Below are 27729 nucleotides of genomic sequence, written 5' to 3'. Positions count from 1 at the left end.
TATGAGCACTAAAGCTCGAGTCCAGAGATGACAGAGATGAGGAGAAACTTTTTCATCCAGAGAGTGGTGGCTGTGTGGAATGCTCTGCCCGAGTGGGCAGTGGAGGCCCAGTCTCTGGATTCATTTAAGAAAGAGTTGGATAGAGCTCTCAAGGATAGTGGAATCAAGGGTTATGGAGATAAGGCAGGAACAGGATACTGATTAAGGATGATCAGCCACGATCATATTGAATGGCGGTGCAGGCTCGAAGGGCAAAATAGCCTACTCCTGCACCTATTGTCTATTGTCTAAAGGAGAACCAAATGAGTTTCTCCGAAAATCAACAACAGTTTCGTGGTCATCATTAGACTCTTAACCCTAGATTTTGTTTTTAATTAAATACAAATTTGACCATCTGCCATAGCAGAATTCAAACCTGGGTTTCCAGAACATTACCAGGGTCTCAGGGTTAACACTGCAGCGATAATACCACAAGGCCCCTGCCTCCTCTACATCTCCTGACAGTGCAGCGAGAAATGTCAACATGTGTGAGGTGCTCAGGTACTAAAGTGGGTCTTGAACTCTTAACCGCTGTCTCAGGGAAAGTGTGCTACCACTGAGATAAAGGACAATTTCCTCCATGTTTAGGTCTTCCGCGGCGTTGGAAAGTTTGACTTTGAAAGATAAAAACCCATGACAATTCTGCAAATCCCTGCCTTTGATCAGTGTCATTAAATAATACAGCAGATGCCCACAGAACGTGATTTGAGACTGCGGTGTTATTCACTCCATTGTCACTGCTGTTTTCCAACAGCTCAAAGTCATTTAATAACTGAGTCATTTGTCTCAGTCAAATCCATCGAATTCAGCACCGCCTTCCTAACCTGCAATCTTCTTCCCGACCTCTCCGCCCCCACCCCAGTCTGACCTATCACCCTCACCTTCACCTCTTTCTACCTATCACATTTCCGACGCCCCTCCCCCAAGTCCCTCCTCCCTACCTTTTATCTTAGCCTGCTGGACAAACTTTCCTCATTCCTGAAGAAGGGCGTATGCCCGAAACGTCGATTCTCCTGTTCCCTGGATGCTGCCTGACCTGCTGCGCCTTTCCAGCAACACATTTCCAGCTCTGATCTCCAGCATCTGCAGACCTCACTTTCTCCTCAAACATTGAATTACACCTCACTCAAGGTACAACTTGTCCCAGAGTTTCCACAGCAAGACTGAGTGTTGTAGCAGAAGTTCTTGTCAATTCATGACTGCAAGAGAGCATTTCCACTGCTCCCTATGTAGAAGCTTAGATCCACTGACAGCTGTATTCAGCCCATCTAAACTTTTGAAGTTGCTTTCCATTTCAAGAGTAATAACAAGGAAACAACAGGTTCATTATTACTGTCACAGCACAGCACCGCTCTACATTACAAACTGGCGTTAGCATTTGCGATGCTGCCAAAATGCACAAAAAAAAACTCTGGAAGAGCTCGGTCTGTCGGCATCTGTGGAGATGAGAATATTGCAGATGCAACATGTTTAATGCAATTTGAGAAAACTAATGTAACAACCTATCTGGTTGACTGATTGCAGTGGGATGGAGTTAATTTAATGATTCTAACAAGTTACCACAGTAAAGATCGAACAGGTTGACAGTCCAACTGCTTTGTTAATCAATAAGTCCTTTCTTTTCTGTCCACTGCTGAAAAATGTTGTACTCACCGAGGTACAGGCATTACTGCTAGAAAACAGAATACACCCAAATGGAACAGCACAGTTTAAGCAAACACATGAACAACAGGCACAATTTTAAGTAAGAAAAAAAACTCAAGCTCTGCCACAACTTCAGAAAGGCAACCACACTACAATATAGGCAAAAGTGAGGTCTGCAGATGCTGGAAACCAGATGAAGGGCTTTTGCCCGAAATGTCGATTTTCCTGCTCCTCGGATGCTGCCTGACCTGCTGTGCTTTTCCAGCACCACTCTGATCTAAACCACACTACAATGTGTCCATTTCCAATGACTGCTACTGTCAGGGCCAACTACCAATTCCAAACAAACTTGAGAATGTGTATAGGGTACGACCAGATAGGGAAAAGAGTTAAGTTTTGAGGTTTGTGAAACAAGAGGTTCAGCTGAGTATAACTCAGATCAGATAAGAACTTGCAATTAACAATGTGGTGCTGGAGGCAAGGGTAATGGGTTAACAAGGTGAAAAGTATTCATTCTGTGAAGCCAGTTAATAAGGTTAAGAACATTTATTGCGTAACGCCAGATGGCTTAATCTTTGCTATTGACCCCTGCTGATTGTAACAGTCACCCAATCAACATGTATGTTGCCTTATCTGGATGCTCCCCCCTTTACGTGACTATATAATTCATTAAGAATCTGCTGTTCCTGAGAAGACTTGAGAATTCATGTATCTGTGCACATGGGCGATCGTTCTCTCTCCCTCCAGGGTCTGGAATAAAGATGAACGAAGTAAAACTATACTGTGTCTCTGAGCGTTTTGCTTCGACTGAGGCAGGAACAACAATATATAGATGGTATTGTTTGATTAGTACCATAGGACCATGTCCAAAAGAAACTGGGTTGAACCTACATCCATCCCAATTCGCAATGGATGAAAATGAACACTCAAATATTATCCTAATTTGAAGTGGTAATTTCAGCGAGGAAACAAGGACAGTCAATACCAAATACCGTAAATGTCACAACGATGTAGCAACATCTTATGCAGTTCAGATTATAATACACATGAGCACAAATCCCTTAACTCTGCTTTGGTGCACATTATTCCATCATTCACGCACACAATTACCAGGCAATGACTCTTACTGGAGATGATCTAACCACCACATTTTGACATGCAATGGCGCTACCAATCACTCAATCCACCATTATGAGCATTCTGAGGATTACCACTAACCAGAAACCAAGTTGGACTTCCCATATTAATACGGCAGTTACAAGAACTGGTCAGAGGCTAGGAACACTATGCAAGCAATTCATCTCCTGACTCCCCAAACCCTGTACATGATCTATAAGTCAGGGGTTGGATGGAATACTCCCCTCTTGCTTGGATGAGTGCAGTTCCAACAACACTGAAGAAGCTTAGCACCACATTCAAACGTTCAGTCTTTTCGCCTTGGACGCTTAGTACTAACCATATCATAGTACAGGTGCACAATCCTTTGTCCAAAATGCTTGGGACCAGCTGTTTTTCAGAATTCAGAATTTTTCAAATTTCAGAATAAGTGACAGTTTGATGGTGAAATTTTTTAAAATCTTACTGAACAGCAGACTCATTGAGTAATATGGGCCCTGAGACAGAATTAAGGCCTGCCAGTGCTGGGCCACACGCCCCCACGTCACATCTGACAGACACGCATCAAGTGGGTGTGGAGTTTAGTTAACTGTTTGCATGCCAAATAACCTTGTTAATGAGAAAAGAACTTCAGGATTTCGGAGCCTTTTGGATTTTGGATAAAGGGTTGTCTACCTGTCCTGCAAAAATTTGGCAAAGATCCTGAGGCAGAACTTTCAAACCCACGACTCATCAATCTTGAAGGACGAAGACAGCAGATATCTGGGAACACCAATTGCATGTATGCCTACCTACAGCACGTGGAATGCACTGGCTAAGGCAGCATCTCACCACCACCACCATCTTCTCAAGGGCAACCAGGATAGCTAATAAACACTGGTGCAGCCAGCGAAGCCCACACTGCACAACTGAATTTTAAAAATTAGAGTAAAACAGTGAAGTTTCATTTCCCAGAATCAATAGCAATACAGTTTTTTTTAAATTAAATGTTGTAAACATTTATGTAGACTCTATATCTCGATGTAAATACTTTTACAAGCCTGAAACAAATTTTCCTAAACAAGTACAACCAAGATTTTAACCTGTAGTTGAGATCGAATGAGGATTACTAGAACTTTGAGCCCTCTGGCTCAATTCCCCAAAATCCAGAAAGGTTAACATTTTTCACTATTTGTTAACATTTACAGAAAGCCTTTTCCTTCCATAAACCAGGAGTTCTGAAAAGTTGTTCCTTGTCATTTTATGTTTTAATTAATGTATTACCTTAATTTAATGTTTTACTAATAATGGCTATAAAATATAAACCAGATTGAAACATTCCTTACTTCATAGTACATTTTCTATTACGCAAATGGAATTTTGAGATTTTCAAAAGATATTTACAGAACTCTGCCTCAAGGCATTATGCCATTTTCACATAAATTCTTGTAAGAGAGAAGGTTATAACTGATGCCAGTTATCAAAAATGCTGAACATGTAACAGGATACGTGTATAGTTCCATGTATCTTGATTTTGCCATGCTCTGTCGGGTGTAAACCTGTTGAATGCCAGCTCGAAGGTCATCCCATATCTGATCCAGGCCTATCTGCTTAAGCCCATGAGGATTTTGGCTCTTGTTTGATGACATTTTCTGTTTTCCTTATAGTTTTCTATAGCAAAGTTCACAGCTAATTGAGTTATGCCTCCATGAGAAGTAGTAGTATGGACTCCTTTCAGTTTCTTGCTGTCAACTTCCAACGAACTTTATTTCTGCCAAACTGACTAGATGGAGTTTATCTCATCCAACCTGTAACAAAAACAACAGTTTCAAGTGAGGAAATTATCAAAATTTGTGTTGCTTTTAGGTTATTACAAAAATGTTTTCTCAAGCTGCACTTCAATTATTTTAGAAGACAGAATATTTATATAATTTTATAACAGTAATATTCTGTATTCAATATCTGAAGTTTATAACATTTTGTGAACCACAATGATGCCAGCAAACAACCAGCAACCTTAGTGTTTTAAAATTTAAGCACTATCATAAAGTTTTTTTAAACTGGTCTCAGCTTAAGTTCATACTGTTAATTCAATCATTGATGCTATTTGATGACATCATATTAGGTGCCTATGGTGCTAATACAATACATCAATGCCACGTGTTAAATATTTATAACTATTTTGGACAAATTTAAGGTCTTAATACAATTTGAAGGTTATTCTTAAAATACTTGCATAAGACTAATAATTTACAACATATTGAATTTTGCCAGTCTTCATGAAGATAATCTGAAGTCATGATTAGTTATTCAAATGGATTATTAAGTATGGGCAATTATTTATTCAATCATGGGGTGTGATTTAGGCCAGTGTTCATTTCATTTCCCAGGTGGCCTTGGAGGTGATGCTGCAGTCCATCTGGAGACAACGGACAGTTTGATGCACCGTCAGTGTTGCGAGGAAGGGAGTTCTCAGATTCTAACCCAGCAAGCAAATGGATGTCAATAAAGTTCCAAGTAAGAATATTGTGTGGTTTTGAAAGGAACTTGCAAGTAATGGTGTTCATGTGCTTCTTTTATCCTGCAGGTGGTGGAGAATGCAGATTTGGCAAATGTTGTCAAAAGAGCCTTGGTAAATTGAAGTGAGATGCACAATGGTGGTGGGGGAAGTGAATAGTGAAGGTTGAGTGCTTTGAATAGTGGCAGCTTCAAGTGTTCACTCCTGGCTTGCGCTCGGAAAACAAAGTTATTAATTATGCTGCAGCATGTGTTCTGAATTACCATGAAATGATGGATGATTTGAGTTCTACCTATAGCCTTGCAAAAATAAACTTGGCCTTTAGTGTCCCCAAAGATTGTTAAGAAACTGCTACAACTGCGTGTAAAAAATATTTCATTTAATTGCATTTGAATTTCCACAGGGTTGAGAGAGAGTCAGATTCCTGCAATGATATGTATCCTGGAGAAAGGGAAACAATTATCATTGAGATTGTAAACTAAGATTTCTTTTGACTCTTTTGGTCTCACTCCTTTCTCTCTCTCTCTTCCCCACCTCCCCACTACCTCCCAACTCCCCACCACACCACACCACTCCACCCCACCCCCTCCCCCTCACAACCTTAACTCCAAATTGTCTATTGTCGTTTGACATGTTCAGCTGGACTAATTTAATCACACAGCAGGGGATTCTGTGGAATCAGTTGGGATCTCCTTTCTATATTTCAAATATAGGCCTTCGCTTAAGGGGAATAACTAAAAAAAACAAATTAATAGCAGGAATAAGTCTCGAGCTTGTTCTGCTATTCAATAGGAATAGCTGACGTTGACTACTCCACCAACCCACAATGACATTTCAGTCCCTTGCTAATCAAGAATCTGTCTACTTCCACCTTAAAAATGTACTCTGCTTCCACTACCCTTTCATGAAAAGTTCCAAAGTCATACAATCCTGAGAGGAAAAAAATTTCACACCTCCACTTTAAACTGATGACCTCTAATTTTTAAAATAGTGACATCTAGTTCTATGATTCTCTCACGACAGAAAACATCCTTGCCACATCCACCAATCAAGATGCCCTATGTCACAATCAAAACCCCTCTTACTCTTCCAAACTTGGACGAATACAAGCATTACCTACCCATTTCCTCATAATAAAACTGAGCCATTACAGTTACTAGTCTACAATATCATCACTGAACTGCATCTAATGCATTTACATCACTCTAAGCAAAGATATCAATTCTGTGTGATTAAAGTTACAGTTATGGTGTTGCCAAGTCTGTATAACTAAAGCATAGCCTCTTAACGTTTATATTCTATTCCCCTCACAAAAAAATGGTAAACAGTCAAGGCTTTCATCAAAGCAATTTAAAAAAAAAAGTATCACCTCTCTCTTATTTAGACTGATGTGCCTGCTAGTTAGTTGTGAGGAATTTTGTTTAAAGGAAAAAAATACCCAAAGAACTGTGGATGCTGAGAAATCAAACAAAAACAGAAATTGCTGGAAAAACATAGTATGCCTGGCAGAACCTGTGGGGAGAAAGCAGACTTCACATTTCAGGTCAAGTTTCACTTGACAAGTTTACCTAGACATGGTGAAGTGCTTTTTAAAAGAGCCTCCAACTGAATCATTCTTTCCTACATTCATTAATAACAATGACATTGATTGTTCTGAAGATGAAAACTATACACTATTCTATTCATGCACTTTCTATTTAAAAAAAAGCTGATTTAAAGCTGTGTCTCATCTCTATAGTTTGCCTTTTATTAAAGAGCATTTACATAGTAGATTACGTTTTATTTCAGTCATTAATATGAAATAAGAGTACTTAATGACAATCCCTAGGTCAGATCATCATTTCAATCAAAAAGAGGCAGACAAATTGCTGGGAATACATGGATGGCTTCCTAACTGCAAATAAACTCTTCAGATTCAAATGGCAAAAATCCTAAAATATTTAATATGGAAGTGGAAGGTACAAGTGAAAGATTCATTTGAGCTTTTATAAATGGGAACAGAAACTACGATTTAAGTTTAGGATGTGTATGCACGTTTGTAGTATGTATCGCATACGTGGATACTTTGAAGAAAAGTGTAAAAATGGCTCCTGATTTACCCTCACCACATGGTTTTGTGGAAAAGATAATTTTATATTGCATTAAAAGTGAAACAGTCAATGTGTTTCAGTTAAAATATGACCTACATAATTATTTTCCCTCCCTTGAATCATTCAACAGCTGCTACAAGTCAAATAAATCGTGACACTAATGAAATGCAAGCAGTAGTTCCCACTTCTCACATTGGTCACAGTATGTCCCTCAGTAGTTAGACCCCTAACTCGACATCAGCCACTTATGAAGAGAAAGCAATGGATATGCAAAAAAGTTCTGTAATATTGTTAGCAACATATTATAGGCATGTTGGACTATCAATAAAGTAATAGCAACTATTCTAAAAGATCGGCTTTTAGAATAAGAACCAAAGGACTAATAGGCAGTACTGATAAAAAAAACCTCGTCTGACAAGCTTCATTAATTTGTGCCAGGTGAGAGCACACTGTAGAATGTTTGGAAAGCTTCTCAAAGTATATGATTAAGGCAGAAAATTGAATCCATAGAAATTTAGAGTAACAGGACAATATACTGTGCAATTTCAGCATTGAATGGAATGGATAGTGGATGGCAGGACAGATGATGAGCAGAGTGTGTATACTTTCATTCTACGCATGAAGGTTCGACAATGCAATCAATAGTTGGTCAAATTTGTTAATAGCATGAAAAATGTATTAGATACAGGGATTACAACAAAAACAATTTAGACTAATTTTGGCATCAAAATTAGAGATCAAATGATAAATTCTAAGCACTGTACATTAATCAGAAATCAGTGAGAGTTTACAATATATGGGATTCAACTGGCTAAGGGAAACCTACCAACGACTATGGCTTTAATCTTTCCAAGTGGTTGCAAGAAATTCTTGCTGATCTAATATTAGGCTATCTCCTCTGACTGGTGTCATCTCATGTCAATATATTGTTTGATCCCTTTCTTGCTCATAAGCTTTAAATGCAGGAAGATATAATACAATCCTCCATAAATCCGCATGAAACTGCACTTTTTTTTTCCCTGAGCAATTGGTTTTCTTTGAATGCTTAATACCAAAAGTTTAAAACCAGGTGAACACTGCAATCAATATATTTTACGTAGATTTCTTCTCCTGCCTGTTGTTAAACAGAATGTTTTATTCTTCATTTAAGTGCCACTTACATGATTTTTTTTAAGAATGCACAATAAAAAACAGTACAGAAAGCTCACTGCACATTTAATACATAAGGAAGCAGGTGACAACTAGATGTTTCCATCATTCAGAAAACTGATCACTACCATATCCTACAGGGTGAAAATAACTGATCAAAAATGATTGCAACTGCAAAAGAGATTTAAATTTTAATGTGTAGACAGAACACACTGCATGACAAATTGTCTTTTGCTTGTGAAGGATGATGCACACAATAAATCGATCACCTGGCAAAATTATTCTACCAAAAGATTTAAGAATGTTCATCCAACAGCAGAATGCAAGAATTCACATTAATGCTAAACTTCCATTTTTTAAATACTGTAGTTATTTGCCATTGAATCACGTTATAATATTTTGCTAACTTTTATTCAACCCACCAATTCCAAATCTCATTAATGTAACTTTTTTTTAAGATTAGATTAGATTAGATTACTTACAGTGTGGAAACAGGCCCTTCGGCCCAACAAGTCCACACCGCCCCGCTGAAGCGCAACCCACCCATACCCCTACATTTACCCCTTACCTAACACTACGGGCTATTTAGCATGGCCAATTCACCTAACCTGCACATCTTTGGACTGTGGGAGGAAACCGGAGCACCCAGAGGAGACCCACGCAGACACGGGGAGAATGTGCAAACTCCACACAGTCAGTCGCCAGAGGCGGGAATTGAACCCGGGTCTCTAGTGCTGTGAGGCAGCAGTGCTAACCACTGTGCCACCGTGCCGCCCACTTGTGAAAAAAAATGAAAAGATCATTACTTAATTTTCTAATCTACCAAATCATCTTCAATACCTCATTTAGTATGAACTTAATTTTGAGTCTTTTCTATTAACATCCCTAATGCTCCTGAATCGAAGCATCCAGCTCCAACTACTGCCTTCAGCAGACTCTGAATTCATCTCAAAATGCATCCAAATGGTCTCATATCCTGGTATTATCTGTTGCTCTCAGATACCTCTCCTACTTTTCACAAAATATCTTTGACCTCTCAAAGTCCTGATCCTGTAATTCCTGGAATTCCTCCATGTATCTCTAATTATATTGTCAAAACATGTTTACACATATAAATCAGATAAACGCAATTTGCATGTGATACAATCATATTGTTATACTATCCTAATGAAAACAAGATGACTAACACATCATCTGCTCATCGTGCTCGGTGACCCTCATCTCCACTATGTTCTTAATACAAGATCATGTTGATTAGAAAGCTTAAAACCTTGTAAGACCGCCATTATTGCTACTTGACTGAAATTAGAAATATCCTCTTTGGAGCTGCATATTCTTCTTTAACAAATACACATCCAAGTATATTTTAAAGAATTGTCGCTTTTGCATACCATGTTTCATTAACGTGGGGAAAAATATTATCCATGCCTACCTGTAGACACCAATACAAATCAGTACAAACTTCAACTATCTTCTCAGAGGTTTTCATAAGCTTTCATTAGTTCTTCTCCAAATCCCAATCTACTGCACTGGAATTTCTACAATTTTTCTGAACTCTATACAAATGTAGTCTCTCTTTCTCAAAATTATTCTCACATCTCAGTATTATTCCCATGATTACATATAACAATATATATTATATTCTTCACATCACAATGACCAAAAATATACATTAATCCTACTACTGCCTAAATCAGTTGTGTCTGCAAATTATATATCATTTCTTAGTCATGTTTTTTGAGAAAATGTAAAACAAGGTTTTGAGTTGAAATAAATATTTTTATTAGTATAAAAAGTCAGATATAACAAGAGCTACATAAGTGTGCTACAGGCTGGAACACAAGTCAACTACTAAAAACTTTTGAATCAATTTTGATGTGCATTCCCTACTCAATTGGGACAATGTCATGAACATGTGCTCTGAACATGTTGAGCCTTCCTCAACAGTAGTACATATTAGAAAATTGTGGTCGAGTTACCAAAATAACACAAACATGGGTAACATGTCTGCAATATTCAAATGTGCACTCCAGATTGGCAAGGCTCCACATAGGATAAAACAGTCATGAGAAAGACATACAAAACATTTCCTTTTTCCCCACTCCTGGCACTTCTACACATAGTTTTGGCGACAATTACAATACTTGCATCAAAGAGGAACTGTTGTTATTGTGACACTACTATAATGGTCATTCAGCACAATAATAGGAATAAGAACACCAAATTCCAACTGGGCATATGATAATCAGTAGTATTTAATCAGATGAACTTCATTCTTGTAGATTCATGTATCCAAATTTATAACATATCTAGTTATTACAGCACAGTGCATCCAGTAACTCTATTCATATTTAATTATGATGTCATAATTTGAAAAGCAATGGAAAAGGTTCAGTGATGTCATGAGAAGTAGTCCGCACATAAACACTATCCCCATTTAAGACTTATTTACAACTACCTACCCAAAAGTATGGGGTAACAGTGAGATATTAACAATCCACGCAGTTCACTGCTGGTCAGTAATCTGGTGACATGAATCACATAGTTCATTGTATATATCCTCTATCACACAAATAATAATTTGAAGAAGGTATATTACTATCTGAGTGGGATGTATGAACTATAATTATGTGCCAAAAAAACTTACCAAGACTACAAACCTAGGGTCAATGAGTATGTAACATGATGTGACAAAAATGACAGTGGGAGAGCCTTTATGATGCAAGTGACCATGTGAAAAGAAAAATTCTGCAAAACACTCAATTTTATGATACAAAGCCAATAGCCACAAGTAACAGAAAATATACAGCTAAACAATAAAGTTCAAAAGAATTACTGTACATATTAGGAAAACACTTAGAGTCATAAAAATGGACAGTGCAGAAATAGACCCTTCAGTCCAACTCGTCCATGCCGATCAAATATCCTAACTTAATCCAATCACATTTGCCAACACTTTGGCATTTCCCTCTAAACCCTTCCTATTCATAGACCCATCCAGATGCCCTTTAAATGGTGTAATTGTACTAACCTCCACCACTTCCTCTTGCAGCTCATTCCATACAAGCATCACCCTTTACATGAAAAAGTTGCCCCTTTGGTCGCTTTAAAATTTTTCCCCTCTCACCCTAAACCTATGCCCTTTAGTTCTGCACTTTCCACCCACCCACCCCCACCCCTGGTGAAAAGACCTCGTTTATTTACCCTATCCACGCCCCTCATGATTTTGTAAACCTCTATGGTCATTCCTCAGCCTATTCAGCCTCTCCCTGTAGTGGAAATCCTCCAACTCTGGCAACTTTTAAACCTTTTCTGAACCCTTTCAAGTTTCATAACATCCTTCCAATAGGAGGTGGCCAGAATTGCATATAATATTCCAAAAGTGGCCTAACCAATGTCTTGTACAGATGCAACATGACCTTCTACCTCTTGTAGTCAATGCTCCGATCAGTAAAGGCCTTCTTCATTATCCTATCTACCTGCAACTCCACTTTCAAGAAACTATGAACCTGCACTCCAAGGTATCTTGGTTCAGCAATACTCCCCAGGACCTTACCATTAAGCGTATAAGTCCTTCCCTGATTTGCCTTTCCAAAATGCAGCAGCTCACATTTATCTAAATTAAATGCCATCTGCCACTCCAGCCCATTGGCCCATCTGATCAAGACCCCGTTGTACTTTGAGTAACCTTCTTCGCTGTCCACCAAATAAATAGATAAATGTGAAGTGCTGTATTTTGGAAAGGCAAATCAGGGCAGGACTTGGATACTTAATGTTAAGATCCTGGGAAACAAAGACAGCTTGGAGTGCAAGTTCATAGCTCCTTGAAAGTGAAGTCACAGGTAGATAGGATAGCGAATGTGGTATTTAGTATGCTTGCCTTTATTGATCAGTGTATCGAGTAGGAGTTGGGAGGTCATGTTGCAGATGTCGAGGACATTGGTTCGGCCACTTTTGGGATACTGCGTGCAATTCTGGTCACCCTGCTGTAGAAATGATGTTGTGAAACTTGAAAAGGTTCAGAAAAGATTTGCAAGGATGTTGCCAGTACTGGGAGTGTTTGAGCTATAGAGAGATGCTGAATAAGCTTGGGCTTTTTTTCCTGGGAATGTGGGAGCCTGAGGGGTGACCTTCTAGAGGTTTATGAAATCATGAGGGACATAGAAAAGGTGAACAGCCAAGGTCTTTTCGCCAGGGTTGCGGAGTCCAAAACTAGAGGGCATAGGTTCTCTAGTTATTCAGCATTCCCTACACTTTCCAGCCTTGCCCTTCACCCTAACAGGAACACGCTGTCTCTGGTTTCTCGGTTTCTCAGTTTCTCACTTTCTCACTTTTGAAGGTTTCCACTTTCCAGCCATTCATTTATCTGCCCCCAAACAACTTTTGAAAGTTTTTGCCTAATACCATCAAAATTGGCCTTCCTCCAATTTTAGATCAGGTCTATCCTTTTCCTTCACTATTTTAAAACTAATAGAATGATGATCACTGTCCCCCATTGAAACCTCAGTCACTTGCTCTGCCTTTTTTCCCAAGAGAAGGTCAATTTTTGCTCTATTAGGTACCTCCACATATTAGATTAGATTAGATTCCCTACAGTGTGCAAACAGGCCCTTCAGCCCAACCAGTGCATGCCGACCCGTCGAAGAGCGGCCCACCCAGACCCGTTTCCCCTCTGACTAATGCACCTAACACTACGGGCAATTTAGCATGGCTAATTCACCTGCCCTGCACATATTTGGATTGTGGGAGGAAACCAGAGCACCCGGAGGAAACCCACGCAGACACGGGGAGAATGTGCAAACTCCATACAGTCACCCAAGGCTGGAATCGAACCTGGGACCCTGGTGTTGTGAGGCAGCAGTGCTAACCACTGAGCCACCATGCCACCCCAACTGAATCAGGAAATTTTCTTGTACACACTTAAATTCCTCTTGATCCAAGCCCCTAATACTATGGCAGTCCCAGTCTATGTTAGGCAAATTAAAATCCCTACCATTACCACCCTCTCATTCTTGCAGATTATTGAGACCGCCTTACAAATTTACTTCTCGACTTCCTGCTAACTACTTTTTTTGGGGGGGAGAGAGGTCTATAGTACAATCCCAATAAGGTAATCATCCCTTTCTTATTTCTCAGTTTCACCTAACTTCCCTGGTTTTACTCCCTAGAATATCCTCTCTAAGTACAGTCGCAATGTTATCCCTAATCAAGAATGCCCCACTTCCCGCACCACCCCCCCTCCCCAACTTTCTATCCTACCTATAGCATTGATATCCTGGAATGTTAAGCTGCCAGTCTGTCCATCCCTAAGCCACACTTCTGTAACGGCTATGATATCCCAGCCCCATATCAACTATGAATCTGTGAAGCAACAGCCTGACATTTTCTGTCAGGTATAAATCCATGAATATGACCATGTACCAGTTACCACCTACACCATCCCTGGCTATGTCCTGTCAACCAGCAGGACAGACCCAGCAGAAATGATGGCACAATGTATACACTTGGCAGGGAGCTACCCTGGGAGTCCTCCACATTCGCACAATATTATTGAAGACTCGTGCTCCAGAACTTGTCCCTAGCCAAGCTCTTCCAGCACAGCTGCTAAAACTAGCACCTACAGTATGTGCACTGCAGTGACTCAAGGAGGCAGCACCTACTCAAGGGCAACTACGAATGGGCAATAAATGATCAGCCAGCAAAGGCCACGTAACACAAGCTAATAAAACAAACATAAATGGACTGGTAACACAATAATTCAAGAGACACAAATTTAAGCCCACCAGCTGGAAGATGCACTAAGGTTAGCATAGGCACAGAATTGTTTTCCCATATAGAATATAGTATCCATCATCAAGATGGCTTAATAGTACCACTACTGACTGGATGATAGATTCCTGAAGGTCAACTGCTAAGCTGGGACAGCAGCAGGTGGTGAGAACCAAGAAAGAAAATTCTGCTTGACCATACCCCATCAAATCAGAATTTTCTATTCATGAAAGTACATGCAGTTCCAATCTGATGAGGCCCTTTGAGAATCTAGTAAATTTTAGAAAATTAAAACCAATGTACCTCCAATTTTTTTTAAGACCACAGGATGAGTTCCATCAGGACTTGTCAGCTTGACATTCTATTAATTTTCTCAATACCTTTCCCACAATGAATGCAATTGTTTTAAGTGACTCCTTTTTATTTCATGATTCACATTTATTTCTGGGATGGTATTTGTCTGTCACAAGTGAAGATAGGTGCAAACCCTCTATTTAATTTACGTGCTACTTCATTATTTCTATTAATTCCTAAACATGAAGCATCAATACTTTAGTTGTTTTCTTTTGAAAAAGAAACCTGTAGAAATTCTGTTTTTATATTTCTAGTTAGCTTTATCTAATGCTCTAATTTCACCTCCTTTCTTAATCCTTCAGTCAGCCATTCTTTGCTGTTCTTTACATCTCCAATCTGTCTTGTCTCTCAACTTCAAAGAATAATGCAAGTTTTATTCCAATTGTGTACTACCTTTAACTTGCTTAGTTCACCACGGATAATGTGCCCTGAAGAACCCTGTTGAGACCACCTTTGCAGGAACTCTTCCTCATTGGAATATACATTTTCCATGTTTTCTGAAATATATCCTTAAATGCAAGCCACTGCTTATCTACTGATCTCCCTTGGCTGGACAGTTAGTTTGTAATGCACAGTAATGTCAAATTCCATTCCCTTACCATATGAGATTGCCATGAAAGACACTCTTTCTCTATCTTTCATCTGGCCTGACAGATGGTGGATCTCAGGTTAAACCACCACTACTTTTCGTTCTCTCGTGAGAGAACACAGTCTTTTGATCCAATAAGACTATGGTGACTTTACCTTTCGCTGACTGATCTACCCTATAAACTAATTTCCAATTTACTTTCATCAGCTCTATTTTCATGTCTTCATTACTGCTCTTCAGTTGAAAATATTAGGCTTGGACCCACTCCTGTGTTCCTCAAACTGAGCGCAATATTCCATCACATAACTACATCCTAAGAGTGCCTCCACAAAGAGACCATTAATTAATGCTCCCTCATTTCACTTTACTAGATAGCTTGCTTGTGTTTGCTCTAAGAAACTCAAAAACAGCCATGAACTCATCACCAATGGTTATTACCACTATTTCTTTCAGTACTTGTCTCATCATGTGGTTATTAAGCAACCTACGTACCACAAACAACTTGTTACCCCTACTATTTGTATTCTCTACTCATCTTAATATCCAGAAAAACAGCCCCATCTCTCTATTGTAGTAACATCATCCTAAATTAACACAGCTAGCCATCCCATCTTCACTGTCCTCAAGTGTAATGTATTGTTGAACAGTCGGGTCCCATTGTTGGCCACCTGTCTACAATAACCACTAGCCAAATTAGATAAATACTTGAACGAGAATAACTTGGACACATTGGGTTGGGTGGTGGAAGTAGTTTGATCAAGTTTTCAAGGAGCTGCATAAAAGTGCTCTTAGATTTAAGCAATCTATAGAATACGGTTTATAAAATCATAAACAACCATTCCTCATGGCTTACTGGATAGCACTCCCACTTCTGAATCAGAAGGTTGTTGGCTTCAAGACCCAGTTTGAGAGACAGTGCTTTCCATTAAAAAAAATCCAGGTTGGCACTCCAGTGTACTAAGACTAAGGGAATGCTTGCAAAGGTGCCATGTTTCAAATGAGATGTCAAACAAGATGCCCTCCGGTCTGTCTCATGGTGAAAAAAATCCAGTGTCAATTTAAAGTTGGTGGTGTTTTGGCCAACATCTGCCCCTCCATTTTGGACCATTAGCGGGAGCAGTGGCAGTGAGGACTGGGGGCTGCCAGGAAAGTAAACTTCCCTCCAAAAGGACTTACCTAGAGAGTCAGCAGCTTCCATTTTCAGCAGCAGCAGGAGCGCTCAAATTGCGTTCTGGGAAGGTGAGTAAACTGATATATTGGGGCAGCGGCTGAACCTGAGGCACTACACATGCGGTGTCTCCCACCCATCCTCCTTCTCTAATCAAACAAAAACTCAGTGGTGTATTGATACGGTAAGGGTTTTCCATTTCATTTTTATTGTCTGATTGGTAAAAGTTTTTCTTTTTTCCATTTATCTTTTATTTAGTTTTACAGTTGGACTAAGTTAAGCTTAAGAGTAAAAATGGTAGGAAATCTCATGTTATGCTCCTCTTGATCAATGTGGGAGCTCTGGGACAAGGCTGATGTCCCTGACTCCTTCATGTGCAGGAAGTGTCCAACTGCAGCTCTCATCAGACCACATGACGGCTCTAGAGCTGCGATGGACTCACTGTGGAGCATCCGCAATGCTGAGGTGGTCGTGGATAGCATGTTTAGTGAATTGGTCACACCGCAGACTAGGATTGATGAGTGAGAAAGGGAATGGGTGACCAAAAGGCAGAGAAAGTGCAGGAAGGCAGTGCAGGTCTCCCCTGTGATCATCTCCCTCCAAAACAGGTATACTGTTTTGGACACTTCTCTTTTGGGGGGGGGGCGGGGTGTGTGATTGGAGGCTCACAGGGGAGGGCAGTAGTAGCCAGGTTCATGCCACCATGGCTGGCTCTGCTATACAGAAGGGCAGTAAAAAGAGTGGAAGGGTTATAGTCATATGGGATTCAATTAAAAGGGGAGGAGATAGGTGGTTCTGAGGTCAAAAACAAGACTCCCGAATGGTATGTTGTCTCCCAGGTGCATGGGTCAGGGATGTCCCAGATCAGCTGCAGAACATTCTGAAGAGGGAGGGTGAACAGCTAGCTGTTGTTGTGGTGCATATTAGCACCAATGATATAGGTAAAAAAAGGGATGAGATCCTACAAGCAGAATTTAGGGAGTCAGGAGCCAAGTTAAAAAGTATGACCTCGAAGTAGTAATCGCAGGATTACTATCAGTGGCACGTGCTAGTCAGAGTAGAGATGAAAGAATAGGTAGGATGAATGCATGGCTTAACAGATAGTGCAGGAGGGAGGGGTTCAAATTTTTGGGTTATTGGGACTATTATAAATTGGACGGTCTATACCTGGGCCAGACTGGATCCACTGTCCTCAGGGGTGCTTTTGCTAACGCTGTTAGTGACGGTTTAAAGTAATGTGGGAACCAAATGAGGAGATTAGTGGAAGGTGGCAACTAAAGCCTCTAAGGAATTAGATAATGAAGTCAGCATGACTAAGGGGAAGAGTCGGCAGGGAGCAGATGATGAACGCAAAGGAACGGGTGGCCCGAGGTGCATTTGCTTTAAAGCGAGAAGTGTAGTAAGTAAGCCAGATGAATTTGGGGCTTGGATTAGTATCTGGGAGTATGATGTTATTGCTATTACTGAGACTTGGTTGCGAGAAGGGCATGATTGGCAACTAAATATCCCAGGATATGGATGTTTCAGGTGGGATGAGAGGAAGGTATTTGGGGTGGAGGAGTTGCATTACTGGTCAGAGAGAATATCCCAGCTGTATTGAAGGAGGGTACTATGTAGGACTCGAGCAGTGAGGCAATATGGGTAGAGTTCAGAAACAGGAAGGGTACGGTAGCAATGTTGGGGCTGTACTACAGACCTCCCAACAGCGAGCATGAGATAGAGGTACAAATATGTAGAGAAATCACAGAAAGATGTCTGAGAAACAGGGTGGTGGTGACAGGAGATTTTAATTTTTCCAACATTGACTGGGATTCGCTTAGTGTTAGAAGTCCAAATGGAGCAGAATTTGTAAGAAGCATCCAGGAAGGTTTTCTCGAGCAGTATGTAAATAGTCAAACTCGGGAGGGACCATACTGGACCTGCTGTTGGGAAATGAGCCAGGCCAGGTGGTTGATGTTGCAGTCGGGGATTACTTTGGAAATACTGATCACAATTCCATAAGTTTTAGAATACTCATGAACAAAGAGGAGAGTGGTCCTAAAGGAAGAGAGTGCTAAATTGGGGGAAGGCCAACTATAGCAAAATTCAGCAGGAGCTGAGGAATGTGGATTGGGAGCAAGTTACAAGTTACTGAGGGAAAGGAGAGAGAAAATAGCTGGGGCTTGAAGGTAAAGCCACATTTGATATGTGGGAGGCTTTTAAAGAGAGGTTAATTAGAGTGCAGACATGCCCCTGTGAAAATGAGAATAGAAATAGCAAGGTTAGGGAACCAAGGATGACAGGTGAAATTGTGAGACTAGCTAAGAGAAAAAAGGAAACACACAAGGTTTTGGCGACTGAAAACAGACAAAGGTTTGGAAAAACATTGGGCAAGTAGGACCAATCTGAAATGAGGAATTAAGAGGGCTAAAAGGGGTCATGAAATACCTTTAGCAAACAGGCCTAAGGAAAGTCCCAAAGCCTTTTATTCGTAGAAGGAGCAGGAGGGTTGGCCCACTCAAGGACAAAAGGAGGAAAGTTTCACATCAGAGAAACTGGGTGAGACTCTTAAGGAATACTTTGCATTGGTATTCATAGGAGAGGAACATGACGGATGCTGATGTTAGGGATAGATGTTTGATTACTCTCGGTCAAGTCGGCATAAGGAAGAAGGAAGTGTTGGGTATTCTAAAAGGTATTAAGATGGACAAGTCCCCAGGTCCGGTGGGATCTATTCCAAGTTACTGAGGGAAAGGGGAGAGAAAATAGCTGGGGCTTTAATAGATGTCTTTGCAGCATCCTTGAACATGGCTGAGGTCCCAAAGGATTGGAGAATTGCTCATGTTGTTCCCTTGTTTAAGGAGGGCAACAAGGATAATCCAGGTAACTGTAGACCAGTGAGCCTGACGTCAGTGGTAGGGAAGCTGCTGGAAAACATATTGAGGGATAGGCTCTTTTACATTTGGAAGAAAATGGACTTATCAGTGATAGGCAACATGGTTTTGTGCAGGGGAGGTCAATGTCTTACCAACCTAATAGAATTCCATGAGGAAGTGACAAAGTTGATTGATGAGGGAAGGGCTGTAGATGTCATATACACGGACTTCAGTCAAGCATTGATAAGGTTCCCCATGGTAGGCTAATGGAGAAAGTGAAGTTGCATGGGGTCCAGGGTATACTAGCTAGATAGGTAGAGAACTGGCTGGGCAACTGGAGACAGAGAGTAGCAGTGGAAGGGAGTTTCTCAAAATGGAGAACTGTGACCAGTGGTGCTCCACAGGGATCTGTGTTGGGACCAATGTTGTTTGTGATATAGATAAATGATCTGAGGAAGGTATAGGTAGTCTGATTAACAAGTTTTCAGATGACACGAAGATTGGTAGAGTAGCAGACAGTGAAGGGGACTGTCAGAGAACGTAGCAGAATATAGATAGATTGCAGAGTTGGGCCAGAAAATGGCAGATGGAGTTCACTCTGGGCAAATGCGAGATGATGCATTTTGGGAGATCAAACTATACATTAAATGGAAAAGCCCTGGGGAAAACCGAGGTACAGAGAGATCTGGATGTTCAGATCCATTGTAAACTGAAGGTGGCAACACAGGTTGATAGAGTGGCCAAGGCAGCAAACGTCACGCTTTCCTTCATCGGACTGGGTATTGAGTACAAGAATTGGAAGGTCACATTTGGAAGACTGTGTACATTCTAGTTGCCACATTACCAAAAGGATGTGGACGCTTTGAAGAGGGTGAAAAGGAGTTTCACCAGGATGTTGCCTGTAATGGAGGGGACTAGCTATCAAGAAAGGTTGAGTGGATGAGGATTATTTTCATTAGAAAGACTGAGGTTGAAGGGAGACCTGATTGACATCTACAAAATCATGAGAGGTATAGACAGGGTAGATAGCAAGAAGCTTTTTCCCCCAGAGTGGGAGGACTCAATTACTAAGGGTCACGAGTTCAAAATGAGAGGGAAAAAGTTTAAGGGAGATATGCATGGAAGGTTCTTCACGCAGAGGGTGGTGGGTGCCTGGAATGCGTTGCCAGCTGAGGTGGTAGAGGCAGGCATGATAGCATCATTTAAATTGTATCTAGACAGATACATGAATGGGCAAGGAGCAGAGGGATATAGATTCTTAGAAAATAAGTGACAGGTTTAGATAGAAGATCTGGATCGGGGTAGGCTTGAAGGGTCAAAGGGCCTGTTCCTGTGCTACATTTTTCCTTGTTCAATTAATATCCATACAATAAAAAGATTAACTGGTCATTATTGCACAGTTGACAGCAGTTGCTGTTTGCAAATTTGCCACCATATTTTTAGTCAAAAGGTGTGGCACTGGAAAAGCACAGCCGGTCAGACAGCATCAGAGGAGCAGGAGTCAACGTTTTGAGCATAAATTCATCAGGAATGTCGAGGGGAGGGGGCAAGGAACAGGTTATGTGGCCCATTAAGTCTGCTCCACTATTCAACTGTGGCTGATATATGTTTCACAAAACCAATCTCCTGCCCAAAGACCTCGATCTCTTACCAAACATGAACCTATCCACCTCTATTTTAAATATACACAATGACTTGGTCTTCGCAATCTTCCGTGGCAATGAGTTCCACTGATTCACCACCCTTGGGCTGAAGAAATTCTGCATGTCAGTTCTGATGAGTTGTACTTTAACTCCAAGGCTATGCCCTCAGGTCCTAGACTCAACTACAAATGAAAACATCATCAGCTCCACGTACACTCTTTTCGGACCTCTCTGTATTCTGTAAGTTTCAATGAAATTCCCTATCATCCTTCTAAACTCCAAGTACAGATCCAGAGTACTCATCAGCTCCTCAAAATGATAAACCCCTTTGTATTCAGGATCATTCTTGTAAACCTCCTCTGGGCCCCTCCAAAGCCAGCAAATCCATCCTTAGATATAGGGCCCCAAAACTGCTAAGAGTATTTCAGTCTAACCAGAGCTTTATACAGCCTCAGCAGTACACCTCTGCTCTTCTATTCTAGACTTTTTGAAATGAACGCTAACATTGTATTTGCCTTCCTAAATGCCCACTGAACTTGCATGTTAAGCATGAGAGAACCCTTAAATAGTTCTCCTAAATTCCTTTGTGCTTCAGATTTCCAAAGCCTTTCCCCATTTAGAAAGTAGTCTATGCCACTATTCTTCCCACCAAAGTGCATAACCTCAATTTCCCACATTATATTCCATCTGCCACTTCTTTGCCACTCTCATGGCTTGTCTGAGACCTTCTGCTTCATTTACATTAACAAGGTGCAGATGACACAAAAGATAGATAGAGGGACAGGTAAAGGCCTGTTGAAATTCCAAGTAGATAATGTCCATTGGCTTTCCTTTGTTCAATTTGCTTGTTACCACCACAATGTTCCATTAATTTTGCAAGCGTGACCTCCCCTTGACAAAGCCGTGGTGACTCATTAATATTTCACCATCCACTTCCACCTGCAATTTCACCTTAACAATGGACTCTCAAATCTTATCAACTACAAAGGTTAGGTTAACCGGTCTATAATTTTCTGTAATCTGCCTCCTTCCTTTCATAGAGTCATACAGTTCAGCATCAGACCTTTATGTCCAATTCATCTGTGCTGACCAGATATCCTAAACTGATTTTAGAACCATTTGCCAGCATTTGGCCAGTATTACTCTAAACCCTTTCTGTTCACATAACCATCCAGATGCCTTTCAAATGTTACAATTCTACCATCTCCATCATCTCCTCTGGTGGTTTGTTCCATACACATACCATCCTCTTAAACAAGAGTGTTACATTAATAATTTTCTGAACCTTTGGAACCTCAGAGTCCAGTGAATCCTGCATGATCCCCACCAATGCAACCGCAACCTTTTCAGCTATTTTCTTCAGGACCCTGGTGTCGCCCTCCTCAATGATGGAGGAGCACAGCACATCAGTTCAAAAGATAAGGCTGATGCATTTGCAACAATCTTCCATCAGAAGTGCTAAGTGAATAATCCATCTTTGGCTCCTCCAGTGGGCCACAGCATCACAGATACCAGTCTCCAGCCAATTCGATTCACTGCACGTAATATCAAACAGCAGCTGGAGGCACTAGATACTGCAAAGGCAATGGGCCCTGATGATATTCCAGCAATAGTATTGAAGACGTATGCTCCAGAACCTGCCACTCCCCTAGCCAAGCTGTTCCAGTACAGTTGCAACACTGGGATCTACCTGCCAATATGAAAAATTGTCCAGGTATGCCCTGCACACAAAAAGCAGGACAAATCCAACCCTGTCAATTACCGCCCAATCCGCCTACTCCCCATCACCAGTAAAGTGATGGAAGGGGTCATCGACAGTGCTATCAAACAGCACCTGCTCAGCAACAACCCACTCATTGACACCCAGTTTGGGTTTCACCAGGGTCACTCAGCTCCTGATCTCATCACAGCCATGGTTCAAACATGGATAAAAGGGCTGAATTTCAGAGGTGAGGTGACAGTGACAGCCCTTGACACCAAGGCCGCATTTGACGGAGTTTGGCATCAAGGAGCCCTGGCAAAACTGGAATCAATGGGTATCGGGGGCAACACTCCGCTGGTTAGAGTCATACCGTGTACAAGGGAAGATGGTTGTGGTTGTGGAGGGCCAGGCACCTCAGCTCCAGGACATCTCTGCAGGAGTCCTCAGTATAGTGTCCTAGATCCAACAAACTTCAGTTGCTTCATTAATGACCATCCTTCTGTCATAAGGTCAGAAGTGTTCGCTGACGATTGCAGTGTTCAGCACTATTTGCGACTCCTCAGATATTGAAGCAGTCCGTGCTCAAATGCAACAAGATCTGGACAATATCCAGGCTTGGGACGACAATGGCAAGTAACATTCGCGCCACACAAATGCCAGACAAGGACCACCACCAATAAGAGACACTCTAACCACCGCCCATTGACATTCAATGGTATTATCATCATTGAATCCACCATCTTTCGGGTTACCATTGACCAGAAACTCAACTAGACTCACCACATAAACAGTGGCTACAACAGCCTGATACCTCAAAATCTATCTACCATCTACAAGGCACAAGTCAGGAGTGTGATGGAATACTCCCCACTTGCCTCGTTGGGTGAAGCTCCAACAAGACTCAAGAAGTTTGACACGATCCAAGACAAAGCAGCCCACCTGACTGGCACCACATCTACAAACATTCAATCCCTCCACCACCAGCGCTCAGTAGCAGCAATGTGTACTATCTACAAAATGCACTGCAGAAATTCAGCAAACAGCTGACAACACCTTCCAAACCCACAGCTACTTCCACGTTAGAAGGACAAGGGCAACAGGTACTTAGAAACACCAACACCTGCAAGTTTCCCTCCAAACCACCCACCACCTTGACTTAGAAATATACTGCCGTTCCTTCAGTCTTTGGGTCAGAGTCCTGGAATTCCCTCCCTACTGACATTGTGGGTCAACCCACAGCAAGTATGTATTTGGAAAGGCAAGGACTGATTCGGGATAGTCAACATGGCTTTGTGCTTGGGAAATCATGTCTCACAAACTTGACTGAGTTTTTTGAAGAAGTAACAAAGAAGATTGATGCGGACAGAGCAGTAGAGGTGATCGATATGGATTTCAGTAAGACGTTTGACAAGGTTCTCTATGGGAGACTGATTAGCAAGGTTAGATCGCATGGAATACAGGGAGAACTAGCCATTTGGATACAGAACTGGCTCAAAAGGTAGAAGAGGGTGGTGGTGGAGGGTTGTTTTTCAGACTGGAGGCCTGTGACCAGTGGAGTGACCAGTGGAGGGCCCTCTACTTTTTGTCATTTACATAAATAATTTGGATGCGAGCATAAGAGGTACAGTTAGTAAGTTTGCAGATGACACCAAAATTGGAGGTGTAGTGGACAGCGAAGAGGATTACCTCAGATTACAACAGGATCTGGACCAGATGGGCTGAGAAGTGGCAGATGGAGTTTAATTCAGATAAATGCAAGGTGCTGCATTTTGGGAAAGCAAATCTTAGTAGGACTTATACACTTAATGGTAAGGTCCTAGGGAGTGTTGCTGAACAATCGGAAAGATGTTGTGAAACCTGAAAGGGTTCAGAAAAGATTTACAAGGATGTTCCCAGGGTTGCAGGATCTGAGCTACAGGAAGAGGCTGAACAGTCTGGGGCCGTTTTCCCTGGAGCGTCGGAGGCTGAGGGGTGACCTTATAGGGGTTTACAAAATTATGAGGGGCATGCATAGGATAAATAGAAACGGTCTTTTCCCTGCGGTCGGGGAGTCCAGAACTAGAGGGCATAGGTTTAGGGTGAGAGGGGAAAGATAAAAAAAAGAGACCTAAGAGGCAACTTTTTCACGCAGAGCGTGGTACGTGTATGGAATGAGCTGCCAGAGGATGTGGTGGAGTCTGGTACAATTGCAACATTTAAGGGGCATTTGGATGGGTATATGAATAGGAAGGGTTTGGAGGGATATGGGCCGGGTGCTGGCAGGCGGGACTAGATTGGGTTGGGATATCTGGTCGGCATGGACAGGTTGGATCGAAGGGTCTGTTTCCATGCTGTACATCTCTATGACTCTAAGTGGACTGCAGCGATTCAAGGAGGCAGCTCACCACCACCTTCTCAAGGGCAACTAAGGATGGGCTATCAATGCTGGCCAGCCAGCGATGCCCAAGTCCCACAAATGAATTTTTAAAAAGTCCAGGTGATTTATCCCCCTTCAGCCTCCCTAGCACTTTCCCCTCATTAATGAACACTACACTTTCCTCTACCCTTGATTCTCTTGAAGTTCTGGCATGCTGCTGGTGTAATCTACTGTGAAAACTGATACAAATTCCAATTCAGTTTCTCCATTATTTCTTTATTCCCCATTACTACTGTTCCAGCATCATTCTCTCACAATCCAATGTCCACTCTTGCCTCTCTCTTACCTTTTAGATATCGAAAAAAAAGCTCTTGTAATCTTCTTTTATAGAACGAGTTAGCTTACTCTCATTTCATCTTCACCTCCCATACTATTTTCTTAATTGTCCTCTGCTGGCTTTTAAGAGCTTTGAATTCTCTGGCTTCCCACTAACCTGCATCACATAGTAGTTTTAATGTGGAAAGTAGACAATTTAAAAGTACTGCACTGATTGTAAAGTCCCCTGGGACTCACAGTCAGGAAAAACTCTACACGTGTAATTTTCTATTTTAATACAGTAAAATCCCCAAAAATGGAATCTGCATTACAAATCAACTACTACATTCATCTTTACTATGTCTATTAAAGCATTTTGCTCAACCTGGATGGTTCAATAATGTCTTCAATTACCTCACTGACATTCTTTGACACACAAATGTGCAAAATAACCCTTATGAATTACGCAATACAGATAAGCATAATTCTTTGCCACAGTGCAGTTTTTTTAAAAAAGTCTAATACAGTGAGTTTCTTTGAAGGTTATTTGTGGACAAGGAACATACAAGTTCAGGGCAGAAGTAGGCCATTCAGCCCCTTGAGCCTGCTCTGCAATGGAAAAACGATCCTGAATGACCTGTTTGTATTTCGAATGGCACATTCCCATTTACTCCCAATAATTTTCGATTCTCTTTCTACTCTAATAAGGCTGCCTTAAAAATTTTCAAATGATCCTACATCCACTGCCTTCTGAAACAGTATGTTTTAAAGTTGTGCAACTCTCAAAAAAATACTCTTATCTCGGTCCTAAAAGGGCAACCCCTCATTTTTTTTCAAAGTGTTCCCTATTTCTGAATTCAAAGTTCACCACGCTTTAGGTGAAGGATGAGATTGAGGGGAAGAGTCCTTCATGGTAACCTCAGCCAGTGGAGAAATTGAATTTGTGCTGTTGATATTACTCTATGGCATAAGCCAGCCAAAGAGAAGGTGAGGGGGATGAGGGGGCTACAAAACAAAATTGTTAGGTTATGGTGAAGATCTGACAAATGGAGTGCAATGTGGTAAAGTGTGAAATTGCTCATTTTGGCAGGAAGACTAAGAAGAAAATCAAAATGGTGAGAGATCACAGAGCTGGTTCTGCATGTCCACAAAATGTTAGTAGGCAGGTATGAAAAGTAATTAGGAAAGCGAACAGAATGCATGAAAACCCTTGCTGACTTTTCGTTATTTTCTCTTTTTTAATCATTTTTAGTTTGGAGCTGTGAATTGAGAGTTGAGAACAGCTTACTTAAAAAAAACTGATATTTGCTTGAAGTCAGACCTGAATCAACTGTAGGTTGCTTCTTTTTGAAAGTATTCTACAGATGCCTCCACTCCAGATAGGCAATATGCTCTAACAAATGGCAGATATTTGAATGATAACAGTGGTCCCATAGGGACCAGCTTAAAAAAGAAAAAGGTTTGAACTGGTTTTTGAATTGTATTTACGTTAGAAGGATTTTGGCTACCAAAGCTACAGGTTGAAGGTTTGATTGCTCCCTGATTGTCCTCTCATTGCCAACTTATTCTTGGAATTCTGAGGAAGGGTCACTGGACCCAAAATGTTAACTTTGATTTCTCACCACAGATGCTAGACCTTTCCAGCAATTTCTGATTTTGGATTTATGCTGACATCTGGAGTGATATTAATTTTCAAGTGCTAAAATGAGGTGATACCATGAAATAGTCTGGGGCGCACTGCTTTAAAGTAACTAGACACTGAACAAAGACTCACCATTACACCACAATTGCCACAAGTCCTACAGGTTTAAGGTGTTAGCAAACCAAAGCTATAGATACAAAAACAGGTTCCAAACTAATGTTCTAATTTGGAGAAAGTGAGGACTGCAGATGCTAGAGATCAGAGTCGAAGAGCGTGGTAGTGGAAAAGCACAGCCAGTCAGGCAGCATCCGAGGAGCAGGAGAATTGATGTGGATGTCCATGGTGAAGATGAGGTGGTGGACGGCATGAGTGGTGTCCTGAACGTAGGTGGGGAGTTCCTGGACCAAGGGGGACAGGACAGTGTCAAGGTATGCAGAGATAAGTTCAGTGAGGCAGGTGCAGGCCAAGACGATGGGCAGTCAGGTTTGTGAATTTTGGGTCTGAGGTAGAACTGGGAGGTGTGGGGTTCCTGAACTATGAGGGTGGATGCTGTGGGTAAGAGATCCTCTGAGGTGATGAGGTTGTGGATGGTGCGAGAGATGATAGCTTGTTGATAAGTGGTGAGATCATGGTTGAGGGGGCACATGGCTTCAGCATTGTAGAGGAGAAAGTGAGGTCTGCAGATGCTGGAGATCAGAGATGGAAATGTGTTGCTGGAAAAGCGCAGCAGGTCAGGCAGCATCCAGGGAACAGGAGAATCGATGTTTCGGGCATTAGCCCTTCTTCAGGAATGAGGTAAGT

General features: G+C 41.3%; 1 protein-coding gene across 1 annotated transcript in view; it reads right to left on the bottom strand.

The window, feature by feature from the left end:
* The window catches only part of LOC122549915 (cullin-1), a 125331-nt gene that overhangs the window by 68941 nt on the left and 28661 nt on the right, over window positions 1–27729 (bottom strand). Inside the window, exon 2 of the mRNA XM_043690138.1 lies at window positions 4288–4586. Within this exon, the coding sequence (XP_043546073.1) occupies window positions 4288–4427 (140 nt within the window). The 5' untranslated portion in view covers window positions 4428–4586. The remainder of the gene's footprint in view (window positions 1–4287; window positions 4587–27729) is intronic.

Source organism: Chiloscyllium plagiosum, chromosome 5 (assembly GCF_004010195.1).
Source record: "Chiloscyllium plagiosum isolate BGI_BamShark_2017 chromosome 5, ASM401019v2, whole genome shotgun sequence".
NCBI classification, from domain to species: Eukaryota; Metazoa; Chordata; class Chondrichthyes; order Orectolobiformes; family Hemiscylliidae; genus Chiloscyllium; species Chiloscyllium plagiosum.
Note: the sequence above shows the minus strand (reverse complement) of the source record. Positions and strands in the feature narration are given on the sequence as shown.